This window comes from Pseudophryne corroboree, chromosome 1 (genome assembly GCF_028390025.1).
Source record: "Pseudophryne corroboree isolate aPseCor3 chromosome 1, aPseCor3.hap2, whole genome shotgun sequence".
Lineage (NCBI taxonomy): Eukaryota > Metazoa > Chordata > Amphibia > Anura > Myobatrachidae > Pseudophryne > Pseudophryne corroboree.
In genome coordinates, this window is record NC_086444.1 from 280,740,837 (window position 1) to 280,765,610 (window position 24,774).

Consider the following 24,774-nt stretch of genomic DNA (forward strand, 5'->3'; position numbering starts at 1 on the left):
TTTGGTTAGGACTCAAGTAAGCTCAGCTATGATTGTTTTACAGATAAATGACAATGAAAATAAATGTTTACTTGGTAGAATCATCTGAAGACAGAGTTGTCCTTTAATTTATTTTTAATTTGAAGGCCAACTGAAAATACTGAAACTGAAAAAACTGAAAAAAATGGAGAGAGATGAAGTAGACAAAGATAAAGTAACGAACCAGCCCCTAACTGCCATTTTTCAAATACAGCCTGTAACATGGCAGTTAGGAGCTAATTGGCTGGTACTTTATCTTCGTCCACTTTACCTCTCTTTAAGGCTTAGTACATAGACCATAAAGTCCCTCTGTGTAAAAAGCTGATCCATTGTATAATATTAAAAAAATGTATGTGTTAAAGACAAATCTTGTAATGTTTGATATAGTTTGGCATTGTCATGTGAAATTGGCATTTTGTTTAGGAAAAAACTGGGTTCAGCTTAGGGCCTAGGACTTGGCCAACCAGATTCGGATTTCCCTCCTATTCTAGTTCACAGGGAAATCCGTTATTACTCCCTGGAGCTAAAATGATAAATAGAATGTAATCATTTTAGTTCTATTTAAAAATTGTCAAATGCAAATTATAATTTGGAGCAATCATGTGGCAGAATTTTAATTGAAATGTCTGGAATCAATCCAAACTTAAATTATGAATTTGCTGAATTTCAATTCCAACCTCTTTCTTCTTTTGTTCTCTGTCAGCCATTTTGTTACCTAAAAGGCTCTGCGGCATCTGTCAGTTGTGTTACAGACAGGAAGTCTTGTGTATATAGAGGAAAAAACGTTTCCCCATAATCACAAGCTTTCTTCAAATGTATTCAGTTGCTGTAGATTTTATATGTAAATGTTACCAGTAGTTGTTTTACGTAAAACAACTTGTAATTTAAGTTTAGTATTGCTTTAAATGGTAGATAATTAGGTTTGAGTTATTGCTAGTAAAATTCTTCCATCATTTGATTGGAGGGACATAACGTGTATATTTAAGAGTATGAATCAATTAGGAGAATTAAAACTGTTTAGTCCAAACGTGTTGCAAAAACAATGTCTCAATATTTCACTATATTAAATAATAATATATTATATAATTTTGTTTCAGCAGCACAAATATTGCTGAGTAATAATTAGTATTCAATGTACTGCTTCATTACTCACAATTCAACATGTCTTCCCATAAAACAATGTGCAGGTATTTGGGCTGAGTGAGGTTTATCTGGCTTGAGGGAAATGGTAGATAATGAGTTTTCCAACCGCAGGTAATTAGAAATGAATCAGACTTTAAAGAGCCATCTGTTCAGGCAAGTTTTCTATACAAAAAAGCCTTTGGCAATAACTGGTGGAGTTCCTAACTGCAAATAAAAAATTTTTTTGGCACAATGAATACCAGAAAAACCTTAAAATAGCCACTAAAAAGCAGTTTGAGTAATTGTCTTGTTTCAGATAGAAATATTCAGATCAAATATTCTACCTGTTTCACATGTGTTGTCAGATTGCAGGTAGTAGCAGTACCTCTGCGGCATAGTGTTCATATTATTACTGAGGTACTACAATAATAACATGTCCTGGTCAGCCTTCAGGCTAGACACACTTGTCAACCAGACTTTCCATCCCACAAATCAGATCTGATCAGATTCTGAGTGTGCGGGATGAGGTGATGTTAGCTCATTGGTATTAAAAACTAGTAAACTGGTTGACAAAATCTCACTGTTGGGTCAGCCTAATACAGTTTTCCCACAATTCTTTTTTGCCTTGAGGCCACTGGTGTAGTGCTAAAGGATGGAAGTGTTCAATTTCAGTTGTTACTTGCTGGATGGGCATGAAAAGCACCTCATTTCCTATGCATTAAATATTACTTGAAAAAAAAATACATTGTCAATGACTGTAAAAACCAACAATTCTGTCTTCTAACCATTATTAATACTAACTAAGCTGCTGTAACCTATAACAGTCAATCAGATGTTGGTGTGCTTTGTTGTAAACTGCACCAGAATCTGATTGGTTGCTGGGTTATAGTGCTTTTTTCTTACACACATTTTTTAGAAATGTACACAACTTACTAAGGGGTCTATTCATGAAGCAGTGAAAAGAGTGAAGAAGTGGGCCTGCAGAGAAGTTGCCCATGGCAACCAATCAGCTGCTCCGTACAATTGTATAGTATGCAAATTATAAATGTTACTTCAATGCTGATTTGTTGCCATGGGCAACTTCTCCACTGGCTCACTTCTCCACACTTTTCACTGCTTCAGGAATAGACCACTAAGTAGTAAACACATAAACCAAAGTTGGTGGTTCTGATCTGCTTAAAATTTAGAGGAGAGCAATATTCAGGAAGGCCTTATGTGTGGGCTTATATAAAACCTTTAATTTATGGCTAAAGCCACAGCAAGCATTATAATAATACCAAAATGATGGATGCCTATAACAGACTGATGATTTCCCATACATGCCAGTGATATTGTTGTTGGGCAAATTTAGGTCTGGTGTACTGAACAGATGTATCCACATTTATCTTGACGGTTAATAGGATTAACTGTGACTGGCCAGTCAGACTTAATCCCCTGCTGTAATGACTTAATCCCCTGCTGTATTGTTCTCTGTATTGTATTGCAGTTGAGAACAATAGCTGAAGGGTTTATGCTAATAAGTCATGTTGTGACTAGGCACAGAAAACTACTCAAGATAACGGTGGATACATCTGTATGTCAGCTTATGTTGGCAATCCTCGTGAGTTATGTAGAATTAAAGTTACTTAAATGGAAGCTCTGGGTACGTTTATGATATTATGCAAATAATATCACTTGCAAATTAACGCAAGACAGAGATATGGAACTGAAATCTGATTTTGTAAAGGAAGGCAATGATTCCCAAGTTACATTCTGTTGGTACAATTTCTAGACTGGATCTGCATGTTAAACAGCCTTAATGTATCTAATCAATTCCTCATGTGAGCAGTTTGATTTAAATTGCGGTATGGGTTGCACATAACTATGCATACATTGTGCTACCAATGTGACACTTACTGCATCTTACATGGCTGGGGAATACATGCTGTATGCCGAGCCAGAGTACGTTTCTGAAGGACAGTTTGTTGCCATGACATGTTGTGAGCTGCAGACATATTTAAATCATTTATAATAAATATTAAGGGGGGTATTCAATTGTTTGAAAAGTCAGTTGAGAGTCTGTTTTTTCCTATCTAATAGACAGGAGAAAACATACGCCCAACCGACTTTTCAAACAATTGAATTCCCCTCTAAGAGTTTAAGTGATTTGGTACAATAATATGGAAAATATGTTTGGATTTTTTTATGGGATTCATGAGAATAGAAGGATTTGGATAGTAATGGCTATGTGTAAAGAACAGGTCAGTGGCACTTTACAGATGTGTCCTCATACATCTTGCTTCAATACACCATGTAGTGGGAGATGCCTAGCATGAGCCAGCTGACAGGTCCCGTGCAATTCTGTTAGTGTAGGGCATCTTTTTATTTTTTTTCCAGAAAATGCATCTTATTCACACCAATATGCGAATAAGATGCACATGCAAACTCTGCGGCTGCAGCTGTAACTGCATACAAAATGGTACGATACAGTGATTTCTAGGAAAACATAGTAACGTACTATTTTGTATGCAGACACAGCCACGGTCACACGCAGAATAAAGGCATGCTGCACATCATTTTAATAAGCAAATGCTGCTTGTGAGTCCTATTGACATTGTTTTGTGAATAAGACACATTTTAAAAGAAAAGGTTGCACATAAAGATGGCATGGCGTGACTAGAAGTGCTGTTTAGCGTGCAGGTAGGCTAGATGTAAGTGGACACATCTGCTAGGTGGTATCAGATGGCAGAGTTTCAGTGCTGCACTAGTCTAACTAGAAAATCTCATGGTTTAAAAGATGCATTAAAGCCACTGGCACATTTTACCTACAGTATGTGCTGCATATGTGATATTGGATCAATGTTCTCAATAAAAAAATTAGCATGTCTAAATTTCTTTGTCTCATTTGTTTGATTTGGCTCTCTTTGTATACTTTTAGGACTTGTGTGAAAATCTGAGGTAGTTTTAGGCCACATTTCAGCAGAAATATAGAAAATTCTGAAGGGTTCACAAACTTTCAAGCAACACTCTAGTTTCATACTTTTTCTAGCTAGGGAAACCACCCTTTGTGTGCCTGTAAATCTTGATCCTGGGAACTGAGCAAAACACCATTCGTCTGCAAATGCATCACTATCCGCCAGGAATGGTTTCTGACAGGAACACAGTGTTAGAATTGACTACTACAGTATATGTACTGTAAACAACTAAAGTATACACCACGGCCAGAATGCAGAAAGTGCCTATATAACACTACACTAATAAGATGCATTCACAATGCCTAAATCTATGGAGGTACAGTAGATATGGAAACAATGAGATTTTTACTGAATGTTAACATTGTCAAGCTTTAAATTTCAAATGTGTGTGGCTCTGCTTACTGAGTAAAAATGGACAGTCACATGTCTGAGAGTTTATTTAATGACTTATTATTCTGTGCTGGTGTCTAAGGTTTTCATGGTAATTTGGCCACAGGATTGCTGTGTATGGATGAAACATGATAGGATACATACATATAAGACATTACCATATGTACAAAATTATATATAATGCGGCCAATGCGTTTTAGATAATTAATTAATATTTAATATACATGCATGAGAACATGACAAGTGATTTTTATATCCCTAAGCCAAAGATGTGAACATTTTTTTTTAACAGTTTTGGTAACAAGAATAAATAGTGTTTTGAAGCGTTGTTACAAAAAGGGATTGCATGTGTCGTGTACTACAGATCAGTGACATTGAACGTGTGCGATGATAAAAGCTGGCTCTGCATGTTGTAAACCCCAGTAGGGAGGTTACACACTCCAGAAAGTACATAAACGCTGCCTCCCTCTAAACATTCACCAGTAAAGAGCTTTAATGTGCACAATGTAAGACATTGATGGTTACATAGTGTTTAATGAAATAAACCTAATGAAAGACACTTGGTATTTCATCCAGCTAAATTTGCCCTCTGGGGAATTCTTTTATAGACACAGCCTGCAATTCATTTAATCAGGGAAAAGGAAATTGATAACCCACGCTGGCATTTAAAGTGTCATTTATTTTTATCTCTCAAATCACCCCTAACTACTTCAGAATCCTGCTTAGCATTGTAGGGAACTACAGGAAAACTGTGTTTGCCGTCTGTTGAATATACATGTATCACACCAACTAGAGGTGGCTCATATCATTCCAGAGGTTACACTATATCGAATGTAGGTAAATATGTCTGTTTTTGCAGGGGTGGCCAATGATGTCTGACTGATCATACAAGATATTTACCTACTGTAAAGGATGGCACACACTCAGTATTGGGTTTATGAGCCATCTTTTTGTGATGTATTGGGATATTTTTTCAATGTAAAGAGGGCCTACCGTCTCTTTGGCAAATCATTTTTTGGTTACTACAAGCTATTTATGTCACTCAGGATAGGGACAGACAGCACGCTTATTTTGCTATTACAATACTAGTTTTCACTCGGTCCATCCCGTGTTGGCAGCAGCAGAAACAGAATGCTGATGTGACGTAGGACAGAGCAGTGACCTCTATTAGCATGCTGTTCGGGACGTTTAGCTTATTAGACGGACCAATTAGCATGCTAAACAGGTTAATCTGCATTGTAATCATCAAAAATCATGGAACCACTGCTAGGAGAACTATTGGGGGTAATTCCAAGTTGATCGCAGCAGGATTTTTTTTAGCAGTTGGGCAAAACCATGGGGGTCATTCCGAGTTGTTTGCTCGCAAGCTGATTTTAGCAGCTTTGCACACGCTAAGCCGCCGCCTACTGGGAGTGAATCTTAGCATAGTAAAATTGCGAACGAAAGATTCGTAATATTGCGAAAAGACTTCTCTGTGCAGTTTCTGAGTAGCTCGAGACTTACTCTGCCAGTGCGATCAGTTCAGTGCTTGTCGTTCCTGGTTTGACGTCACAAACACACCCAGCGTTCGCCCAGACACTCCTCCGTTTCTCCAGCCACTCCCGCGTTTTTCCCAGAAACGGTAGCGTTTTTTCACACACTCCCATAAAACGGCCAGTTTCCGCCCAGAAACACCCACTTCCTGTCAATCACATTACGATCACCAGAACGGAGAAAAAACCTCGTAATGCCGTGAGTAAAATTCCTAACTGCATAGCAAATTTACTTGGCGCAGTCGCACTGCGGACATTGCGCATGCGCATTAGCGACTAATCGCTCCGTTGCGAGAAAAAAATAACGAGCGAACAACTCGGAATGACCCCCCATGTGCACTGCAGGGGAGGCAGATATAACATGTGCAGAGAGAGTTAGATTTGGGTGGGTTATTTTATTTCTGTGCAGGGTAAATACTGGCTGCTTTATTTTTACACTGCAAATTAGATTGCAGATTGAACACACCACACCCAAATCTAACTCTCTCTGCACATGTTATATCTGCCTCCCCTGCAGTGCACATGGTTTTGCCCAACTGCTACAAAAAATCCTCCTGCGATCAACTTGGAATTACCCCCATTGTGTGGTCTGGAGCAAAAACATTCAATCAATTGAATTTAAGTCCTTGTTCACTTGTACGGAGACTTCTTAACCAGTAAGAAATAAGACAAGCAGTGATCTGAATGACAGAAATAAATATATATATATATATATATATATATATATACCGTATATGTTCTTCACCATGACAAAACTTGTAGTGTTTGACAGTGGATTTATATTTGCTATACAGCTATATTCAAGATGTTATTTCCCAGTCTTTCAGGCTGATTGCAAAATATCTTAATCTATGATTAATTTGATCAATGGGAAAGACTAAGCTTCACAGGCACATTTTCTTGGTCAGACTGAAGAAGAAGATCACATAAAGCCTCATGCAATGTCATAGACTGGTGACAGAACACAAATGCCCATGCAGTTGGCAGCTAACCAGATACTGCCGTTTGATCAAATATATTTTGGAATATTACAGAATACATCTATATTTTAGATAATTTTATTTTTTAGATTGGGGTGGCATTTTACTGGAATTCACTGCAACAGTCTAAAGCCTTATAGCAGTTTCAATAAACTTTAAGATGTTAGGAGTAAAAAAATTGGTATATCATACAGATATGTCCTCATATAGTATATGTAGCATCAATCTCCATACGGCACAAATGAACCGTTCTGAGATGTGTAGCGTATCGTCATTTTCTTTCAATTTCGCTTCTTAGTCGTGTCACAGATGCAGCTAAACATCGCTCACAGGGCCTAATTCAGAGCCAATCGCTTGTCCGACAGCGATTGCACTCTGAAGCCCTAAGCGTTGTGCGCATGCCCAAAGCCACACTGCGCATGCGCACCCAGTGAGACGCGAAAGTATCTCACTGGTGCGATTGCCTCTGCCTGATTGACGGGCAGAGGTGGTCGCAGGGCAGGAGGGGGCGTGCTAACGGCATTAGAATGCCGTTGGTGGGGGTGGGGGGAGGGGCACAGTCTGGACAACACAGGCATGTCCGGACCGTTGCTGCTAAATTGACCACATCTATGATCAAGTCTGAATCACCCCCACAGTGTACTAGAGACACTAGGCTGTGACTTTAACTGCGCAGGAATTTGTTTTAATTATGTACAGTGCAGATGAAACACAATAGAACCTGACGTTAGAAAAAGCCAAGTCCACGGCATATACTGATTCAGACCCATTTGCACACAGATATACAAATGTTGCACATAAAATTGATCATTGTGTAATCTAGCAGAGTAGTTTTGTCACTTCCAGTTGTTTTATTTATGCGATTAAGACACAGATTTGAGTGTGAAAGACACTGCTGAGTCGCCTGGGACCTGGCACACCAAGAGGGACTGTTTGGTGCGAATGAAGCCACATCTGAGGACACTTCTGTAGCTGTAAGCTGTCCCTACTTCCCAGTGAGCCTTGGGTTTAGTAGTCTTGTCCCTGGAATTTTTTGTTAGCAGTATATAGTTCTTACTGCCCATTCTTATTTCCTTGGCTTTTTAAGTTCATATTTATGAAGAGATGTAGTTAAAATGCAAAAATGCAGGGTAAAATCAAATTTGGTATATTTAGCATGATGAAGAATGCCGGGCTCTAATGTCAGAGACCTACTGAGGTGATAATGGCGGGAGGGGAGTTTGACTGAGGCGTAACTCCCTCATGTGGAGCAGAAGGGTATCACACATCACATGCTTAGATTCCGTTACTATTCCACCTGTAAAACTGCCTGATCTCTTGTATAATCACTCAGTTTCCTCTCTCTGGTTCTGTGGTATGTATATCAAAACTCTGCACACAGATTGGGGCCCAACTTACATGTCTCTTTAAAGAAACAAAACCGCAGAGTCCAGAAATAAAGCTAAATCAACAGCACAATATTAATACTTCATGGAAAAAGAGAACATACCAATTTGTGCAAATAATAAATCGTTATAAATTAGATTAAGCTTCTATTTTTATAATGATCTTTTGTATGTAATGCAACTAAATTAACAATATAGACAACAATCTTAAGGCCAACACCACAAGCTGCAGTTAAGTATTGTTTATGTGTTTTTCACATCCATCCAGCATTAAATTGAAACAACTGCAATATGTCACATCTCTCCTTTTATACAGCACAAGAGTATAATAGGTCACTGCTATTTCTGTATGAAGAGTTCTACTTACTGTCTTCTTGGTGGAGCAGATGCTAATTTTTGGGGCGTCTCTCTGCTTCTTATTTACAGACCTAGAATTGTGATATTTGTGTTTCTTTCTCCTTGATCGGTGTCTCTCTTCTTTAGGCTGCTTCCTTGGTCTTAAAAGAGTAAATTAAACACTCAAACTTCTAATACAATTGGCTTGCGCCAGATTTTACTTAACAATGCCTAATGGCGCCCATACACTTATGAGATATCTAATACAATCCTTCGATATTGACCGCATCGGTGCGATAAATCACAGGATTGTATGCACATCGAATGTGTCCCCCGATGCGATGCGCAGGCACGATGGTCGAATCTTGCATCTCAAGATATTATGGGGTCTATTCATGAAGCAGTGAAAAGAGTGGAGAAGTGAGTCTGTGGAGAAGTTGCCTATGGCAACCAATCAGCCGCTCCTTACAATTTTATAGTATGCAAATGATAAATGTTACATCAATGCTGATTGGTTGCCATGGGCAACTTCTCCACTAGCTCACTTATGCACACTTTTCACTGCTTCATGAATAGACCCCTATGTGCTGCACTTAATATTTATTGGATCGCATGTGCGATCGCATGCTGTTTTTACCGCATTCAATTTGCCGCACTGCGATGTGCGATCTGTGAGGTATTTAGCTCACTTCCTGGACACTCCCCTCCACCCATTTCTGGTCACCCGATTTCTGGTCGCAATGGGCATGCGATAAATTGCATGATTGTATACGCATCGAATGCACAAACAAAGCACTTTCAATGCGATTTATCGCACAGGAGCTTCAAGGGAAATCAAAGCGCTCAATCGCATCGCGCTCAATCGCACAAGTGTATGGGCACCATAACTGTAATTGTTTAACATTCCATCACCTTGTATCAATAAGTATCCACTTTCTTGTTATAGAAACAGTAATATATGACATATCTCTAACCTTTTGTTAGTATTATTCGCAGCGGTCTATAACCTTGAGCACTAATTGAAATTAGTACAGTATGTGGCCATTGCAGGAGAATAATATTTTACAGAGAAACAGTGTCACTACTGCATGTGTAGCCGGCGTTGTTACAGAGAAACAGTGTCACTACTGCATGTGTAGCCGGCGTTGTTACAGAGAAACAGTGTCACTACTGCATGTGTAGCCGGCGTTGTTACAGAGAAACAGTGTCACTACTGCATGTGTAGCCGACGTTGTTACAGAGAAACAGTGTCACTACTGCATGTGTAGCCGGCGTTGTTACAGAGAAACAGTGTCACTACTGCATGTGTAGCCGGCGTTGTTACAGAGAAACAGTGTCACTACTGCATGTGTAGCCGGCGTTGTTACAGAGAAACAGTGTCACTACTGCATGTGTAGCCGGCGTTGTTACAGAGAAACAGTGTCACTACTGCATGTGTAGCCGGCGTTGTTAGAAGCAAAGGTGGCTTCTGTGTCAGCAATCTTACTGAGAGCTGGTTCTTTGTTCATAACCAAAGACTTGACAGCTGCCAGGCTGCTGTATGAAAGGGGTAAGAGATCCCTCATGTACACGGGGCACATGCTGGGAGAATCTCCTGCCATCTTCACGCCACAGCCCGGCAGCTGTCATAAGGCAGAGTGCAAGTAACAGAGCACGGAAATAGCTTAAGCACTGTCAGCTCTATTTTTCCATTTATAAAAACAGAGTTGCAGACATTTATCAAAACTCATTTACAGGTTACCATGAATAAAAAGTGTTGTTGTCCATAGAAACCTTTCTATACTGTACCTTCTATGTAAAATAGCTCAATCAAGAAAGAAATATAAATCTCCCATCGTTTGATCAAAACACAGCTACATTATCACAGGACCACGCCCCTTTTAGCAGGCTGCAAATTAGCACTGTCTATCTAAAGACTTTTGGAAGGTACAATAAGCCAAACAGACGTTAGCTTTTATTTTATAAGTTGTACTAGAAAAAGGTTTCAATGAATGGTTACCATGGACAATGCCTGCTTTGTGTTCTTTGGGAGGATTGCCACTTAGCAACAGCTGATACGTTAGGCTTTTATGGTTACTGCTAAATGGGAGGGGACGTTACAGTGATTTCACTCCCCTGTCGATACACTGAATGGTATGTTCAGCCTTGCTGCTGCCAACCATTATCGACAGGTCTGTAAAAGTCTGTGCAAGCTATAGGCTATAAGCTGAGGCTACTGCATGGGGCCGCACACTACCTATTGCTTTGTGTGGTAGCCGCCCACAGCTATACAGAAGAAGGCAGTAGTGAAAAAGGACTGAGTTGCGGGGCATCTGCCATCCACTTCCTGGGCTGCCTCTGCTAGCCAGTCCCGGCTGCCAGATTGCTACTCCTCTGCTGGAGCCCAGCCAGCACCACCCTAGCTGTGGCCCAGGGTGCCATGATGATGGGACAAAGCTGCAACTAGGGCTATGTGAGTGGTGCCATAGTCCAGCGCAATGAGGGTGACACCAGCACTGCCCCACTGCAGCTGCATTTGGCTGCAGTGTGCCTGGAACAGCAACCTGCAGTCAGTAGCGCTGCTGCAGAGAAGTCCCTGCAGCCTGTAGAGCCGCCTAGAGTATCCTAAGGACAATCTGGAGGCGCTCTACTTCCTAGTGACAACAGGTCCCCCCTCGGCCTGACCTCATGATGACATATTGGGGGGCAGTGTCAGCACACAGCCCTGCTCTGGCACTGTGATGGGATTTGCAGCAAATCCTGTCCTCTGGACCTACCAGTTTCACAAGATGTCATTTTTAATAATAATTATATTATTATTATTATTATTATTATTGTTATTAATATTATGTTACCTGTTTTCACAGCTTGAGGATCTAGACTTGGAGCTTTCTGAGCGAGAATGTCGGGAATGATGATGATGGGATTTCCGTTGTCTGCTGCGTGAGCTTCAATATATACAGGAAAATATCCTATTAGTATCATTCTCACCTATCACAGAGACATGCATTAACACAAACAAATGTGGGCTGTAGAAATCTAACATTTTAAGCCATCTATTCTATATAAAAGAAATTAAAGCATTTGAATCATCTACTGTACTTACAATAGACTCTGGCAATTTTCTTTGTGGCGGCAGTGTACATGAGCACAAGGATATTGATCAACTGTTATTCTCATTTTTGCTATGTGCTATCACTCACAGTTCCCCCTTAACTGCAGCATGGCTGACTACCATACTGCAGCATCTGTGGAGCGCTGCATCCCAGTTTTGTAGGCGTGCCTGGAGTTTGGACCCGGCTGACCGAATCCGGTAGTCTGAGTAAGGTTCGGCTTACGTAGACTGGCTGAGTACTGCAACCATCATGGCACAGCACTTGGATCTCGCAGATTCTGTCAGGAAGCATCTATTTCATGCAAGCACCTCCTGCTTCAATTACATTATATTTGTACAGTATTGCACAGCCACTTCACTGTAGCTGTGCAATAAAGTACAACTCTGAATCAGGCCCACTAATATTTGTAATGGTCTATTAATTACAAAGGTAATGCAGGAGATATCTTTCAGTTCCAATGTGACACACCACCTCCATACAGTTTGGGACCATTATTCATTAAGCTCTGAAAATTCATTTTTGGAACTTGGCACCATCTTCACAGTTCCCAGACTCCTACTCTTTCATATGGGAAAGTGTACCAGGTTACAATCTTTCTGTGGTCCATCGTATATCTCTGTAAGCATGAGTGAACCCACTTCAAGCATCTAACAATGTAGGGTCAGACCAGGCAGTGAAATTGTACTACGGAAGTAGCAGTGTTAGGGCTTATGGATAGATATATATATATATATATATATATATATAACATTTTACAAATCTAACATTGCCTCTGTGAAAAATTTAAATTGAATGTGGTAAGTTAGACTACAAAGTATGTCCACAAACTCTTCATTTCTGTCTACCATTTTATGGCAGGGCCTAAGTATGACAATTTCCTGCAATCCGAGCACCTACTGCTAAGTCACTGACTCCTAATGTTATTACTGACAGCAATAATAATCACAACTGCTCTTCAGAAGATAAAAAGGAAGTCCCCTGTAGTGCTTGTCATCCCAAAATGCTTTGCAATCAGTACATAACAGAAAAAGCAGCATGTACCCTTTTCCAGATATCTGATCTACATGAAGACATGAGAATGGAAGAGCTATAGACAATGAGAATATTACTACTCGCTGGTATTGGTGATGATAATGTTATTTTTCTTTATTTCAAACAGTTATCTTGAAAACAAAAGAAACACATTTGTATATGACACATATCATATTTCCATTTCAAATGCTATGCTTGAGAAAGCGATGTAATCTGCAAGTTAGCATATTTCTATAGGAGAGAACTGTTATTTAGCAAGGCATTCTGGAAACCACTTTGTAGGCATGACACTTTTACAAAGACAACACAACTAAGTTAAAATAAAGAGAAAAATCAGTTCAGTCTGGAAATGTCATTCAACCTATACAATTTATTATGTCTGTTGAAAAGTAATTAACAAGCAGCAATATACTTATAGCCATTGCAAGGTACAGGGGGGCAACTATGGGGTTGAGTGCTGCAAACCTATCCAGGGCAAATTTAGTTAGGTTTTATCGCTGTGTAATTGAAAGCGTGTTGACGTACTGTATTATAGTGTGGTATGGTAACAGCACCAACGGTGAATGGAGGATATTGGAGCGTGGTGTACATACAGCTATGAGTATCGTTGGCTGTGAGCTTCCGTCAATTGATGATATCTATGTTGATAACTGACTCCGCAAAGGAAAAAGCATTGTACAAGATTGTTATCATCCTAACCACTGCATCTTCTCCCTTCCGGTAGATGAGGTGTATTAGAACGAGAACATCTCATTTTAAGTACAGTTTCTTTCCATCTGTTATTGATTGTCTTAATTTGACCGGTGATTTGTAATGATTATGTGAATGTTCTAGATCTTCATTTCGTTGTTCTTTTTAACAATGACAATAAAAATATCTATCTATCTATCTATCTATCTATCTATCTATCTATCTATCTATCTATCTATCTATCTATCTATCTATCTATCTATCTTTCATCTGAGTGGTAAAGGGGGGCTCATTAATGACTCTCTATGCTGAATCATGCACTGCTTTTCTGAGCATGTGTGAGGGAAAGTGCACTGTCAAGTCACTGTTAACAACTGTATATAATAAAGGGCACCTGTCACTCTGAGACTGCACCCACACAGCCTACAGCTCGCTGCTCTATTTGGACAAGACGGGTCACATCCCTACCGGGCAATAAGTGTTGCATCCTTGGGGCCCGGTACAGTTGCCCCCTTTGACCTCCCCCTGTTGCCGGACCTGATAACTGGAGCAGGATCAAATAATCAGCCGTCTGCTTCTCCCCATATACCCTTCTATCTCCTGTGGGCTACCTAAAGGACAGAGGCCGCCTTTCAGTTATCTATTCTGCGTGTGACCATGAGTAGTGCTGTTCCATATTGTGTCATTTCTGATGCTTGGACATCTCGGAGGGCACCAGGGCAAGTACAGTAATTGGAAGAGTGGAGTGCTGGACTTTTTCTCATTCCCCCCACAGAGGGCGAGTGGTTTGACCCTATGGGGTTACTCGAAGTCTGATGCTACAATACAAATAATACTCTGCCTCCCTTTAAAACCCATAAAGAACTTTGGACGGGATGTACTAAAGTGATTCCCATATGTACCAAGCTCTGGAAAGAGATACTTTGCAAAGCTTGGACCCAGTAGGCAATGCCATCTGTAGGTAGCTTTGCCTAAAAAAAGCATATGGGCTTCTTATTGATTCCTGAGAGGGATCTAAATGGATCCCTCCCAGTGTCCCCTGCGGTGCGAGCATCATTCTGTGTGTGAGCAGAAGGACTCCTGGGTCCTAAACTCGGAAGTCCAATCACTGCACTTACTGAATGTACAGAATGATCTTGTGCAGAATCACCCTATTTCCTTACTAGATCCATTATACAGTATTTTCAGGTACCCCCAAATAAATATACCCCTTACAACCCTCTGAGTCAGGCTGCAGGATGGTTTCACCCCTCCCCCCTCTCTGTGAGAATAGATTAAGGAGCATTGTACAAACCCCCTTTAATCCCCTTTATAGCTGTAGCCTTTACTGATGCTACCAGTTATAACTATCTGTGCCCGCATATCTGGGTGTGATTTATGAAACAGCAGTGCTTAAGGTGATTTCTTATTTTGTATGCCTTCTTTTATTTTTTAAGTCTTTTGTCAACGCAGTTCACCCTAAAAGAGATTTAAGGATTAATTTACTGCTTTGCCCAAAAAGTAAACCTGGTGTGTACATACATCTCTGATGTTTTTAGATATACGCTTGTGCAGATCAGGAAGTGCGATGCTTCGGCGATAGGCAGCGTTGCAGAAAATGGGGCATGTTGCACAGCGCAAGCGCACAGCGTCTAATCGCCGCTGCTCTACAGCAGAGCAGTGATTGATAGGAGCCTCCCAACTGGGAACCCCCCCCCACTGCGGGACACTGCGGGTGGGACAGCGGGACTGTCCCAAAAAAACTCATATAATGAATATACTCATATAATGAAAAATCATTAATTCAGCCTGCTAGATAAAGAGCTTTATTTCCTTATAAAATATTAGTAGTGATTTAGTCTAGAAATGCCTTTCACTTCTGTTTTCCCTTTACCTATACATTGAGGCACTCTGTACATCATTGCCGTATAGTTAATTTTCTACACTAGTCTCATTTTTTTTTTAAACTAGACATTCATGTAAATCCAGTTATAATTGATGTATAAAATGTATATGTAAGAAAGCTGTAACTTAGTAGCTTTGCTGCTGGATACTGTGACATCACACCTAGCCTGTGACATCATTAGCCTGTGACATCACAATGCTTCTTCCTGTAACATTCTATCTACAGCTGCAGATGTTTCCATTTGCCATGCAGGAAGACAGGTAGAAGAAGGTGAGTCCTACATAGCAGGGTAAGATGGAGGGGGGTAAGGAAGACAGAGCGCAGTATAGTCAGCTGAAAGGCAAGATAAGATAGACAGAACAGGGAATAAAGGTACAATCTCATGCCCGTCCCTGCAATGTATAAGAAGTAAATAATTGCTAATGCAATCACTTTACTTCTGGGTTTAATAATAATAATAATAATTTTATTTATATAGCGCTCTTTCTCCAACAGGACTCAAGGCGCTTTACAGACATCAAAAACAATGCACATGATACAGAGGATTTGAGTAATACAACAATTGACAAGCAACAGACATAAAAGAAAACCTTAAGCCCACAGAAAGCATAATGCAGGATTGGTGCAGGCATTTTGGGTAATAACTTCCAAGGGTTGTGTATTCCACCCTCACAAGGTACCAGGTGCAGCAGCCATCTTAGGCGCTCGGCGTAGGATTACCCAGGGTGGGATAGTCCACCCCTAGAAGTGATGACACAAAATGGGGGTGATTTCAGAGTCCTACAGTTCAGAGTAGTGTTCCATCAAAACCATCAGGCCTAGTATTTTTCATCCCATCCACAAGTGTACCATATGGGGCAGCCATGTTGGGCGCACTTTGGAGGTTACACTGTGGGAGGTGAGCCATACAAGGGCCAAGGTCATATATGGGAAAACTGATGCTTATGTAGTAGTATGATGTACCCTGCATGTAGGGCACAATGGAAAGGTGTGCAATCAGTGGAGGTAAACATTACAGGAAAAACACATGGTGGGGTGGAAGCGAGCAATGGAGGAAAAAAAAAAAAATAGCAGGTAACTAGTGGCAGAGTAGGATTGGGCTAACATTTTGATCAGATCTTAGTACGGGTGGGTAGGAGAATGTGGGGGGCATACTCAATACTCAGAAGCAATGGGGATGTCCCTGCTGAACCTGGTCCTGTGCCCCACAGTTCCCTGTTCATCTTGGGGGTTAGGCCCGGGGGCAGGCTTGATGTTCTCAGCAAGAGAGGTGTTTAGACCCCGGCTGCGCTACGTCACATGTGCATTCGTCAGACTGCGTATGTGAGAGCAGACAGTAATGCAAAGGAATCCCAAGGATCCTTCTCCTGGGAAGAATTGCATAATGTAGCCCATGGGATACAAACGCCATCAGAAATGGCATTAGCTGCCGGGCCAAGCTCAGAAATGCTTTGCATTCTGGAGCTTGGTGAATTTCGCAGTTTACCAACTGCCATAGAAACTTTTGGTGGCTTCTTTGCAATCACAATAGGAGGAATGCAGCAGATACTGTATCTTCAATATCTATTGCAGCCCCCAATACATACATTCAGGGGCTGTTTAATATTTGTGGGAAGCCTCCAAAACTGACTGTTTTCTGAGATGTCTCGCAAATATTATTTGTTAAATATACTTCATAATACATTTTTTATATTTTAGCATAAACTAAAAATGTTTTATGTATTCATTGACTGAGTCTCTTTATTGCATGATAATTTCACAGGGTCCACAAATTATTACTTATATGACTGTTACTCTACTGTCCTGCTGGTGCTCCTGACCTGCTGTATAGCAGCTAGACATATATTTTATATACAGCACTCTTGGGGAGATGTATTAAGCCTTGGAGAGAGAGAAAGTGGAAATGTCCAAAGCACCCAATCATCTTCTGTCACTTTTCCAGCACAGTACATTAAATTATTCCTGTAGTTAGAAGCATCATTTGCTTTGGGAAAATATCCAACTTTATCTCTCTCCACTGCTTGATACATCTCTCTGAAAATATCATGTCTCCCTTTCACTCACTTAACAAGTTAACTTAATAACTGACAATGTCTTTGTCTTGGAAACAGGGTAAGAAATTCACAGTATAAGAAAATGTTAAAAAGGGTTTCCATCTTCCGATAACTTTCTAATGGCTTGTCAATACCCTCCTGGTACATTTACATTGATTTATCATTCACGTTTCTTCTATGCCAGACAAGGGCGGATTGGGAACTTAAAGTGGCCCTGGAAAAATATGATAAGTGGCCTCATGTAGTGGCCTCAGCAGAAAGATTGTGTCAGTGGGTGATCACACCAGTAGGTGAGACATTGCACTGGTAGGCACTGGTTGTCACACCAGGGTGACAAGTAGATACATTAAATGATTATTACTACTTAATCCAACAGCAGGGAATTCCAAAGATTAGCATCGACTTGGTAAAAGATCACCATAAAATAGATCATTCTGACTGGGGTCTCATCCATTGTTAAACACCCACTGGTCTCACATTTTTCCTTACGGTGTAGAGTAGGTGTAGAAAAAATAAACCAAAATGCCTCTATCTACCATTCCAGTGAAAGATATTCAATACAAGGAGCATCCCAGTGACCACCATACAATGCTCATAGCAACCAACCAGGTTCTAGCTATCATTTTATAGAATATATTTGATAAATGATAGCTAGAAGCTCATTGGTTGCTATGGACAACAAACTCTTTAGAAGGTTTGCTATATCTCTCCCTTGCCCAGCTGAGCACATATCGGGCACTTATGGTAGTGCCCAAATCTCAGGTTTTCTCTCGCACCTCCATGTTGTAATGCCAGTAGGGCACGATGTGCCGTTGGAGTTCCTGAACTGGCATGGCTCAGATTAGGCCAAAGATAAAAGAAAAAAGTCATGTTACAGAACAGTGTTATTAGCTAACAGGGGGAGATATTTGGTTACACATATAGAGCCTGATTCTGATATTTACATAAATCTCTGAAGTTTAATAATCTGCACATGAGCAGGCTCCACAGTGCACACGTGCAGATCTGGTCTCGCAACATCCTGAGCAACCTCAGTGTTACTAGATATCCTATGTGCACGCAGATGATCCTGTGCTGCCCCTTTAGATGCAGCAGCACATCACAGACTCCTGAGTCACTTTATTACTTAATACACCTCATGTAGCTTTTGCATAATTCTGCAGAGGTGCCATTAGCGTCCACCTCTGAAACAGCACCATATTTATATAGAGGCAGGGGCATGATTATAACTTTGTGGGTCCCAAAGCAACATTTTTAAGCCCCCCCCCCCAACTCAGATCTCCAGAGAGAGAATGGCAGCAGGAATATAGGTACAGATAAAGGGTCAGCAGGGATTTGGTGAGATACAGTTGGGACAAAGTGAGAGGCAGCAGGGATGTAGGAACAAATAGAGGCAACAGGAACATAGAGACAGAGAGAGTGGCAGCAGGAACACGGAGACAGAACGAGTGGCAGCAGGGATACAGAGAGAGAGAGAGAGAGTGCCGGCAAAGACATAAGGACAGAGATAGGCAGTAGGGATGTAGGGACAGAAAGAGGCAGCAGGGACGTAGGGACAGATAGAGAGGCAGCAGGGACATAGGGACAGATAGAGAGGCAACAGGGACGTAGGGACAGAGAGAGGCAGCAGGGACGTAGGTACAGATAGAGAGGCAGCAGGGACGTAGAGACAGATAGAGAGGCACCAGGGACATAGGGACAGACAGAAAGGTAATTGCAACCAGGGCCACAGAAATCTTGGGGCACGATAAAGTGATATCTCTGGAGCCCCCTTAGATTTTATATACTGTATACACAGTATAAATAAACAAGTTTCAACAGCAGCACTCAGGAATAAAACACACAACTACAGCCACTTTCAGCCAACATTTCAATGTAGCAGCATTTTCATCAGGGCATTTTAAACACTGAATTCTAAATTTGCTGCGCTATATAAGAAACTTATTAAGTAAATATTTATTTATAAACATATATAAATATGTATATCTCTGCTTTCTCCCCCACACACACCACAGTCTGTCTCCCTCTGTCCTTCTTCCCACACACCAGTGGCGGATCTAGACTTTACTTTTAGGGGGGGCAGTATAAGAATTAATACCGACTCTTCCCCTCTCTACTCATTGCTCCTCCCACTTACAGTCCTGCCCCTCCCATTTTCGGTCAATATATGCCACACAGTGCCCCCAAACACACTATATGCCACACAGTGTCCCCCAAACACATTATATGCCACACAGTATCCCCCAAACACATTATATGCCACACAGTGTCCACCAAACACATTATATGCCACACAACCTCTATCATGGACACTAGTGTAGCACATGATGAGGACAGCACAGTGCCAGTACATGGAGGCAGCTGCTGCCAGACGTGAGTGTATGGCAGGTGTATAATGTACAGCTGTGAGTACACTGCCATCCCTCTATCATGGACACTAGTGCAGCACATGATGAGGACAGTACAGTGCCAGTACATGGAGGCAGCCATTGCCAGGCATGGGTGTCTGACAGATGCAATTCCCCAGACAACCGGCTGATTTCATTACCAGCCCTAGAGACGCTGCTCATTATATGGCAGCTGAGACTGCGAGCTGTGCCTGCCCTGCAGGATGGGACTTGTAGTTCCCCCTGAGTTACATTACGCACAGAGGGCTGGCAGTGTGCTCACACAGGCACAGTATAGTGTATGCAGGAGCCTGGCAGTGTGCTCATACAGGGCACAGTATATTTATGGTGTATGCAGGGGCTGAAATTGTGCTCACATAGGGCACAGTATAGTGCATGCAGGGACTGGCAGTGTGCTCACACAGGGTACAGTATAGTGCATGCAGGGACTGGCAGTGTGCTCAGATAGGGCACAGTATAGTGTATGCAGGGGCTGCAGTGTGCTCACATAAGGTACAGTATAGTGTATGCAGGGAATGGCAGTGTGCTTACACAGGGCATATGCGCATGTAGGGGACAGTCACTGTCCTTAGCCCAATGTATTGTCCTGCACCATATGACAGCCTGCACAGACCCCTCTCTCCCCTCCCCCACTATCACTGTGCCCCCGTCCCCTAGTACATGATGCCTGCAGACACCAGCCAGGCTGAGCTGCACATATGGTGTCTCTGAGGGATGCATGCAGCACAAGGTACTCCACCCTTGCTTGTACCCCCAGGTCACACTGACCTATGTACGCCGCAGCACCCTGCAACTCCCGCTCCAGCAGCCGCAGGTATGGGACTGAGAGCGGAGGCTGCTGACGGACGGATCAATTAACCCCCCCCGGAAGAGATTGAGTGGAGAGCGGCTGCTGACGTCATGTTGAGCCTTGTGTTTCAGGGGGCGATCGCCCTTATCGCCCCCTGCTGGATCTGCCATTGCCACACACCCCAAAGTCTGTCTCTCTCAATTACTCCATGCTGCATTCACAACTTCAGCACCCCATCCCAAAGCCCTGTATACCCTCACCAAGCCACTCCTGCGCTGCACTCCCCAGTATCCAGATCCTCACACCGCATAGCAGGTGCCATATGGCGCTCACACCCCACCAGAAGAGGACGGCGCAGGGCACAGGAGTCCTGGCAGTGGAGTTTCTGCCATGTCCCATAAATGCCTGCAACAGAGCTGGACTCGGAAGAGTGGGTGCACACTTGTACCACACAGTCACTGTGTGTGAGAGGCTCCTGTCACTCTGAGACCGCACCCACATCACCTACAGCTCGCTGCCTTACTTGGACAAGATGGCTTACATCCCTTCCGGGCACTACGTATCCTTGGGACCACCCTGATCCTTGGGGCCTGGTACATGTGTCCCCTTTAACCCCACCTGTCGTCGGCCCTGACAGTTTTTGCCACTTACATCTAGCCTCCCCACATGTTAAACAGCCCTTCTAGTCAGTAGTACTGAGCGTCTTTACGACCTTTTCCAATAAAATGTATCTTATTCGCAAAATGATGCAAACAGTATGCACAAGCAGCTTATGCTGATTACATTTATACAAATGTATCTGGTACGTTACAGTGTTTTCCTAGAAAAAAAATATCATTTTAATCAGCGTAGTCTGCTTGTGTGTACTGCAAAAAAGACACCTGACGCTAACAGTGTTGCACGGCACCTTTCAGCTCACTCATGCCAGGCATCTCCTGCTATGTGGCGTATTAAGGCAAGATGTATGAAGTCACATCTGTACCAAAAAGCTCCATGATATAATGAGACCCTATGAAACAAGATGAATGGAAATTCTGAGATGAATGTTTTTGCCTTGCCCCATAACTACATGATGTGCTGTGTGATAAGGCTGACATAAGGAACCAGACTTGATAACATCTCTGTATCTGTCATATGTTTTTTTTTTTTTATAAAAAAGTAATTTCACTTCTATGAATTTGAACATTGGTGTGCATGACCAATGGTGTATTCCTGCAAGTCAGAGGAAATGGAAACAACATACAGTATTTGTTGTACTTGAAAGCAATAGTAAATAAACTTTGAGTCTACACTAGGGGGGACAGCATTGGAAGGGAAGTAGATACTCACTGCTTCCTGTGCTTCCTGTCTTGCTTCCTTTTACTTTTTGGAGTGGAGGAACTAGAAAAAGGAGCATTCCATTAACTGTGAAACTGAGTTTCTATGCACAACATCTACAGTATGTTTTATTTACAAGTGATACACAAAGTCAAGAGGAGAATCTAAGGCTCAGTCTTGTCAGCACTGGATAATGAATTCAAAGGGCAAATATTGTACTGTAACCATCAACATGACCTCCTATAAAAACAATAGGTTCTGGGAGTTCATGCTTATAGCAAGTGGGCCTAATACAGAGCTCAAATTGGGTCCAGCTAAAGAAACAATAACAAAATTGCATAATTGGGAAATCAACATGTCCAGAGATATAGGGCCTATTTTAAGTCTCATGCAGCTCCATACGTGGCCACATCTTCTAGCAAACTGAGCATGTCCCATATGCATTTGTTTGTAGCTGTGAACTGTGTCAGATGGATCTCAGCTGTTTCTCTTTGAACATGTAATGGGCGTCTCAAGGTGTCTTATTCTGAGTCATAGGAATGCTGATGGGATGCCAGACGGATTTCAGACAGATCTCTTGCACCCAGCATAGGGTAGCTGCGTCAGTGAGCGGAACGTAGAAGGGTGCGCGCATGAAGACATTCATATAGTCCCATTAGTATTCTGTAACCATCAGCATTCCCAGTGTGGCCACATCAGGCCCCATCTGTCAGTATGGTGGATGAGGGATAATCTCTGATGGCTGAGGGTGTGGGCCACGAGTCAGGGGGGCCTGGCCTTGCGGAACCCCCTTCCCCATCTACCTGTATGGCAGCTACTGATTGGTAAGTGAATAGCGAGCCAGAAGGCTGTGCTGATCGCCCATCCCTGTGTGTCCGGGCCAGCCCAACAGGACCCCCATCCCTGTGTGTCCGGACCAGCCCAACAGGACATCGGCCCTTCTCGAAAGTGCCAGATGGCCAGTTTGGCCCTAGGAGAGGATACTGGGCCCGATTCAAGGTCGGGTGCAAATGCAGATTGATTTTCAGTTCTCGATTATTGATCTACTGCGCATATGTCAAAGAAACACGGTGCGTGCGTGATGGTATTTTAAGCACGTTGATTTGGGCCCATTGTTTAAAGTGTGTTTTGAATAAGATCTGCTAGTTCTCAATGTGAATTGTCAAATGCCTTTTGGAGACACTGGGGTCTATTTACTAAAACATTGGGGAGAGATTAAGTAGAGAGAGATAAAGTACCAGCAAACCAGTCCCTAATTGCCATTTTTCAAACACAGCCTGTAACATGGCAGTTAGGAGCTGATTGACTGGTACTTTATCTCCATCTATTTATCTTTCTCCAAGGCTTAGTAAATAGACCCTACTGTTAGGTGCAGCCAAAAAGAGTTAATTCGTTCTGACAATTGATTCTTTTTTACTTTTTTTTTTTTATTATTATTCTCAATTATGGTCAACTCCCTGACTACAGTACATATATATGCTACAAAATGAATTGCTTTCACCAGATATTATAATACATTTTTTGCTGACTAATCTTTTAGCTCATCACGGTTTATTATCATGTTGATTAAGATGGCATTACCAGAGCAGGCGTCACAGCAGTACAAGTACTGTCTCTCTCTTATCATGTGTGAAGCCTTCATTGACTGTACTGCCAGAAATAGCTGTTTAATGTATAGGGTGACGAACCTTATAGCCAGCAGTAGGGCACTTAACTAGGGACCCAGTTGACAGAAAACGTTAATGTATTTTAATGTACAGTTGACCGACAGTCAAAATCCCGACAAGGTCAAAGTACAGATATTTAAAATACCGACAAGGTCAAAACACTGACATTTAAAAATGTCGACAGGTCAAAAAGTCGACACAGTCCCCCCATTGATTTTGGTGTGTATGTCGACATAGGTTAACACTGACACCGTATAAGTGTACCGCGTCCCCTCGCATGGTGCCTCGTAGCAACCGACACACTATTTAATTCCCCCTCCAGGTCTGCTGGGATGGTAAAGTATGAATAAGTCGATTTCAATAAAAAACTCATGAAAAACTCATGTTGACTTTTTGACCTGTCGACATTTTAAATGTCGGTATTTTGACCTTGTCTGTATTTTAAATGTTGGTATTTTGACCATGTCAGGATTTTGACCGTCTGGATTTTGATTGTAAGTAAATTGACCGCATCCCCATTAGTTTATTTGTAACTATCTGAGTACCCAGTATATTTAGTGTTCATAGGACGTGTAGATTTGACACCTTTATTGATTAATGTAGCAATGCTTAACATCACCACTGACATTATAAAAAAAAAAAAAGTAAACAAAAAATAAAAAAATCATTGTTCTAATCAACTCATATCTATAGCAGACATTTAGTAGAGCTGTGTTTATCCACATAAAATGTATCTCACCATAGCGGGCAAATGACAAGTGATGGGTTCTTAGAGGTAAATGACCCCCATTACAGTCATATAGATCATATTATGTTTAAATTACTGCAAATCATAACACACAACAAGAAAAAGAACATACAGTATAAATCTAACGAAGAGCAGAAAATCACTTACTTATGTCTTCTTTTCTTGGAAGCAGACCTACAACAATAAGAAACAAGCTGGATTTATTAACGTCATCTAACATAAAGGCTTGTTTCACAAATACATAAGGAGCAGAATCTTTCACAGTCCTTTGCTACTTCTTAGAAATACCTTATGGTTGGCTGCTAACTTAAAGTTTTATAATCTAATTGGCTCATGGCTGGTTCTACCGCCATCCACTACTACCTGATATT

The 24,774-nt window shown here is 41.6% G+C and overlaps 1 protein-coding gene and 1 long non-coding RNA gene across 3 annotated transcripts in view; one reads left to right on the plus strand and one right to left on the minus strand.

Annotated features, from left to right (window-relative positions):
• The window catches only part of LOC135064842 (uncharacterized), a 25,666-nt gene extending 12,678 nt beyond the window's left edge, over positions 1–12,988 (plus strand). For both annotated transcript variants that reach the window (XR_010251144.1, XR_010251150.1), the window contains exon 3: positions 11,564–12,988. This is a non-coding gene — a long non-coding RNA (uncharacterized LOC135064842). The remainder of the gene's footprint in view (positions 1–11,563) is intronic.
• SRRM4 (serine/arginine repetitive matrix 4) overlaps positions 1–24,774 on the minus strand; it is a 209,051-nt gene that overhangs the window by 22,062 nt on the left and 162,215 nt on the right. Inside the window, exons 5-8 of the mRNA XM_063964311.1 lie at positions 24,551–24,577; positions 22,001–22,051; positions 11,552–11,644; positions 8,749–8,878 (exon numbers count right to left, since the gene is read on the minus strand). Of these exons, the coding sequence (XP_063820381.1) occupies positions 8,749–8,878; positions 11,552–11,644; positions 22,001–22,051; positions 24,551–24,577 (301 nt within the window). The remainder of the gene's footprint in view (positions 1–8,748; positions 8,879–11,551; positions 11,645–22,000; positions 22,052–24,550; positions 24,578–24,774) is intronic.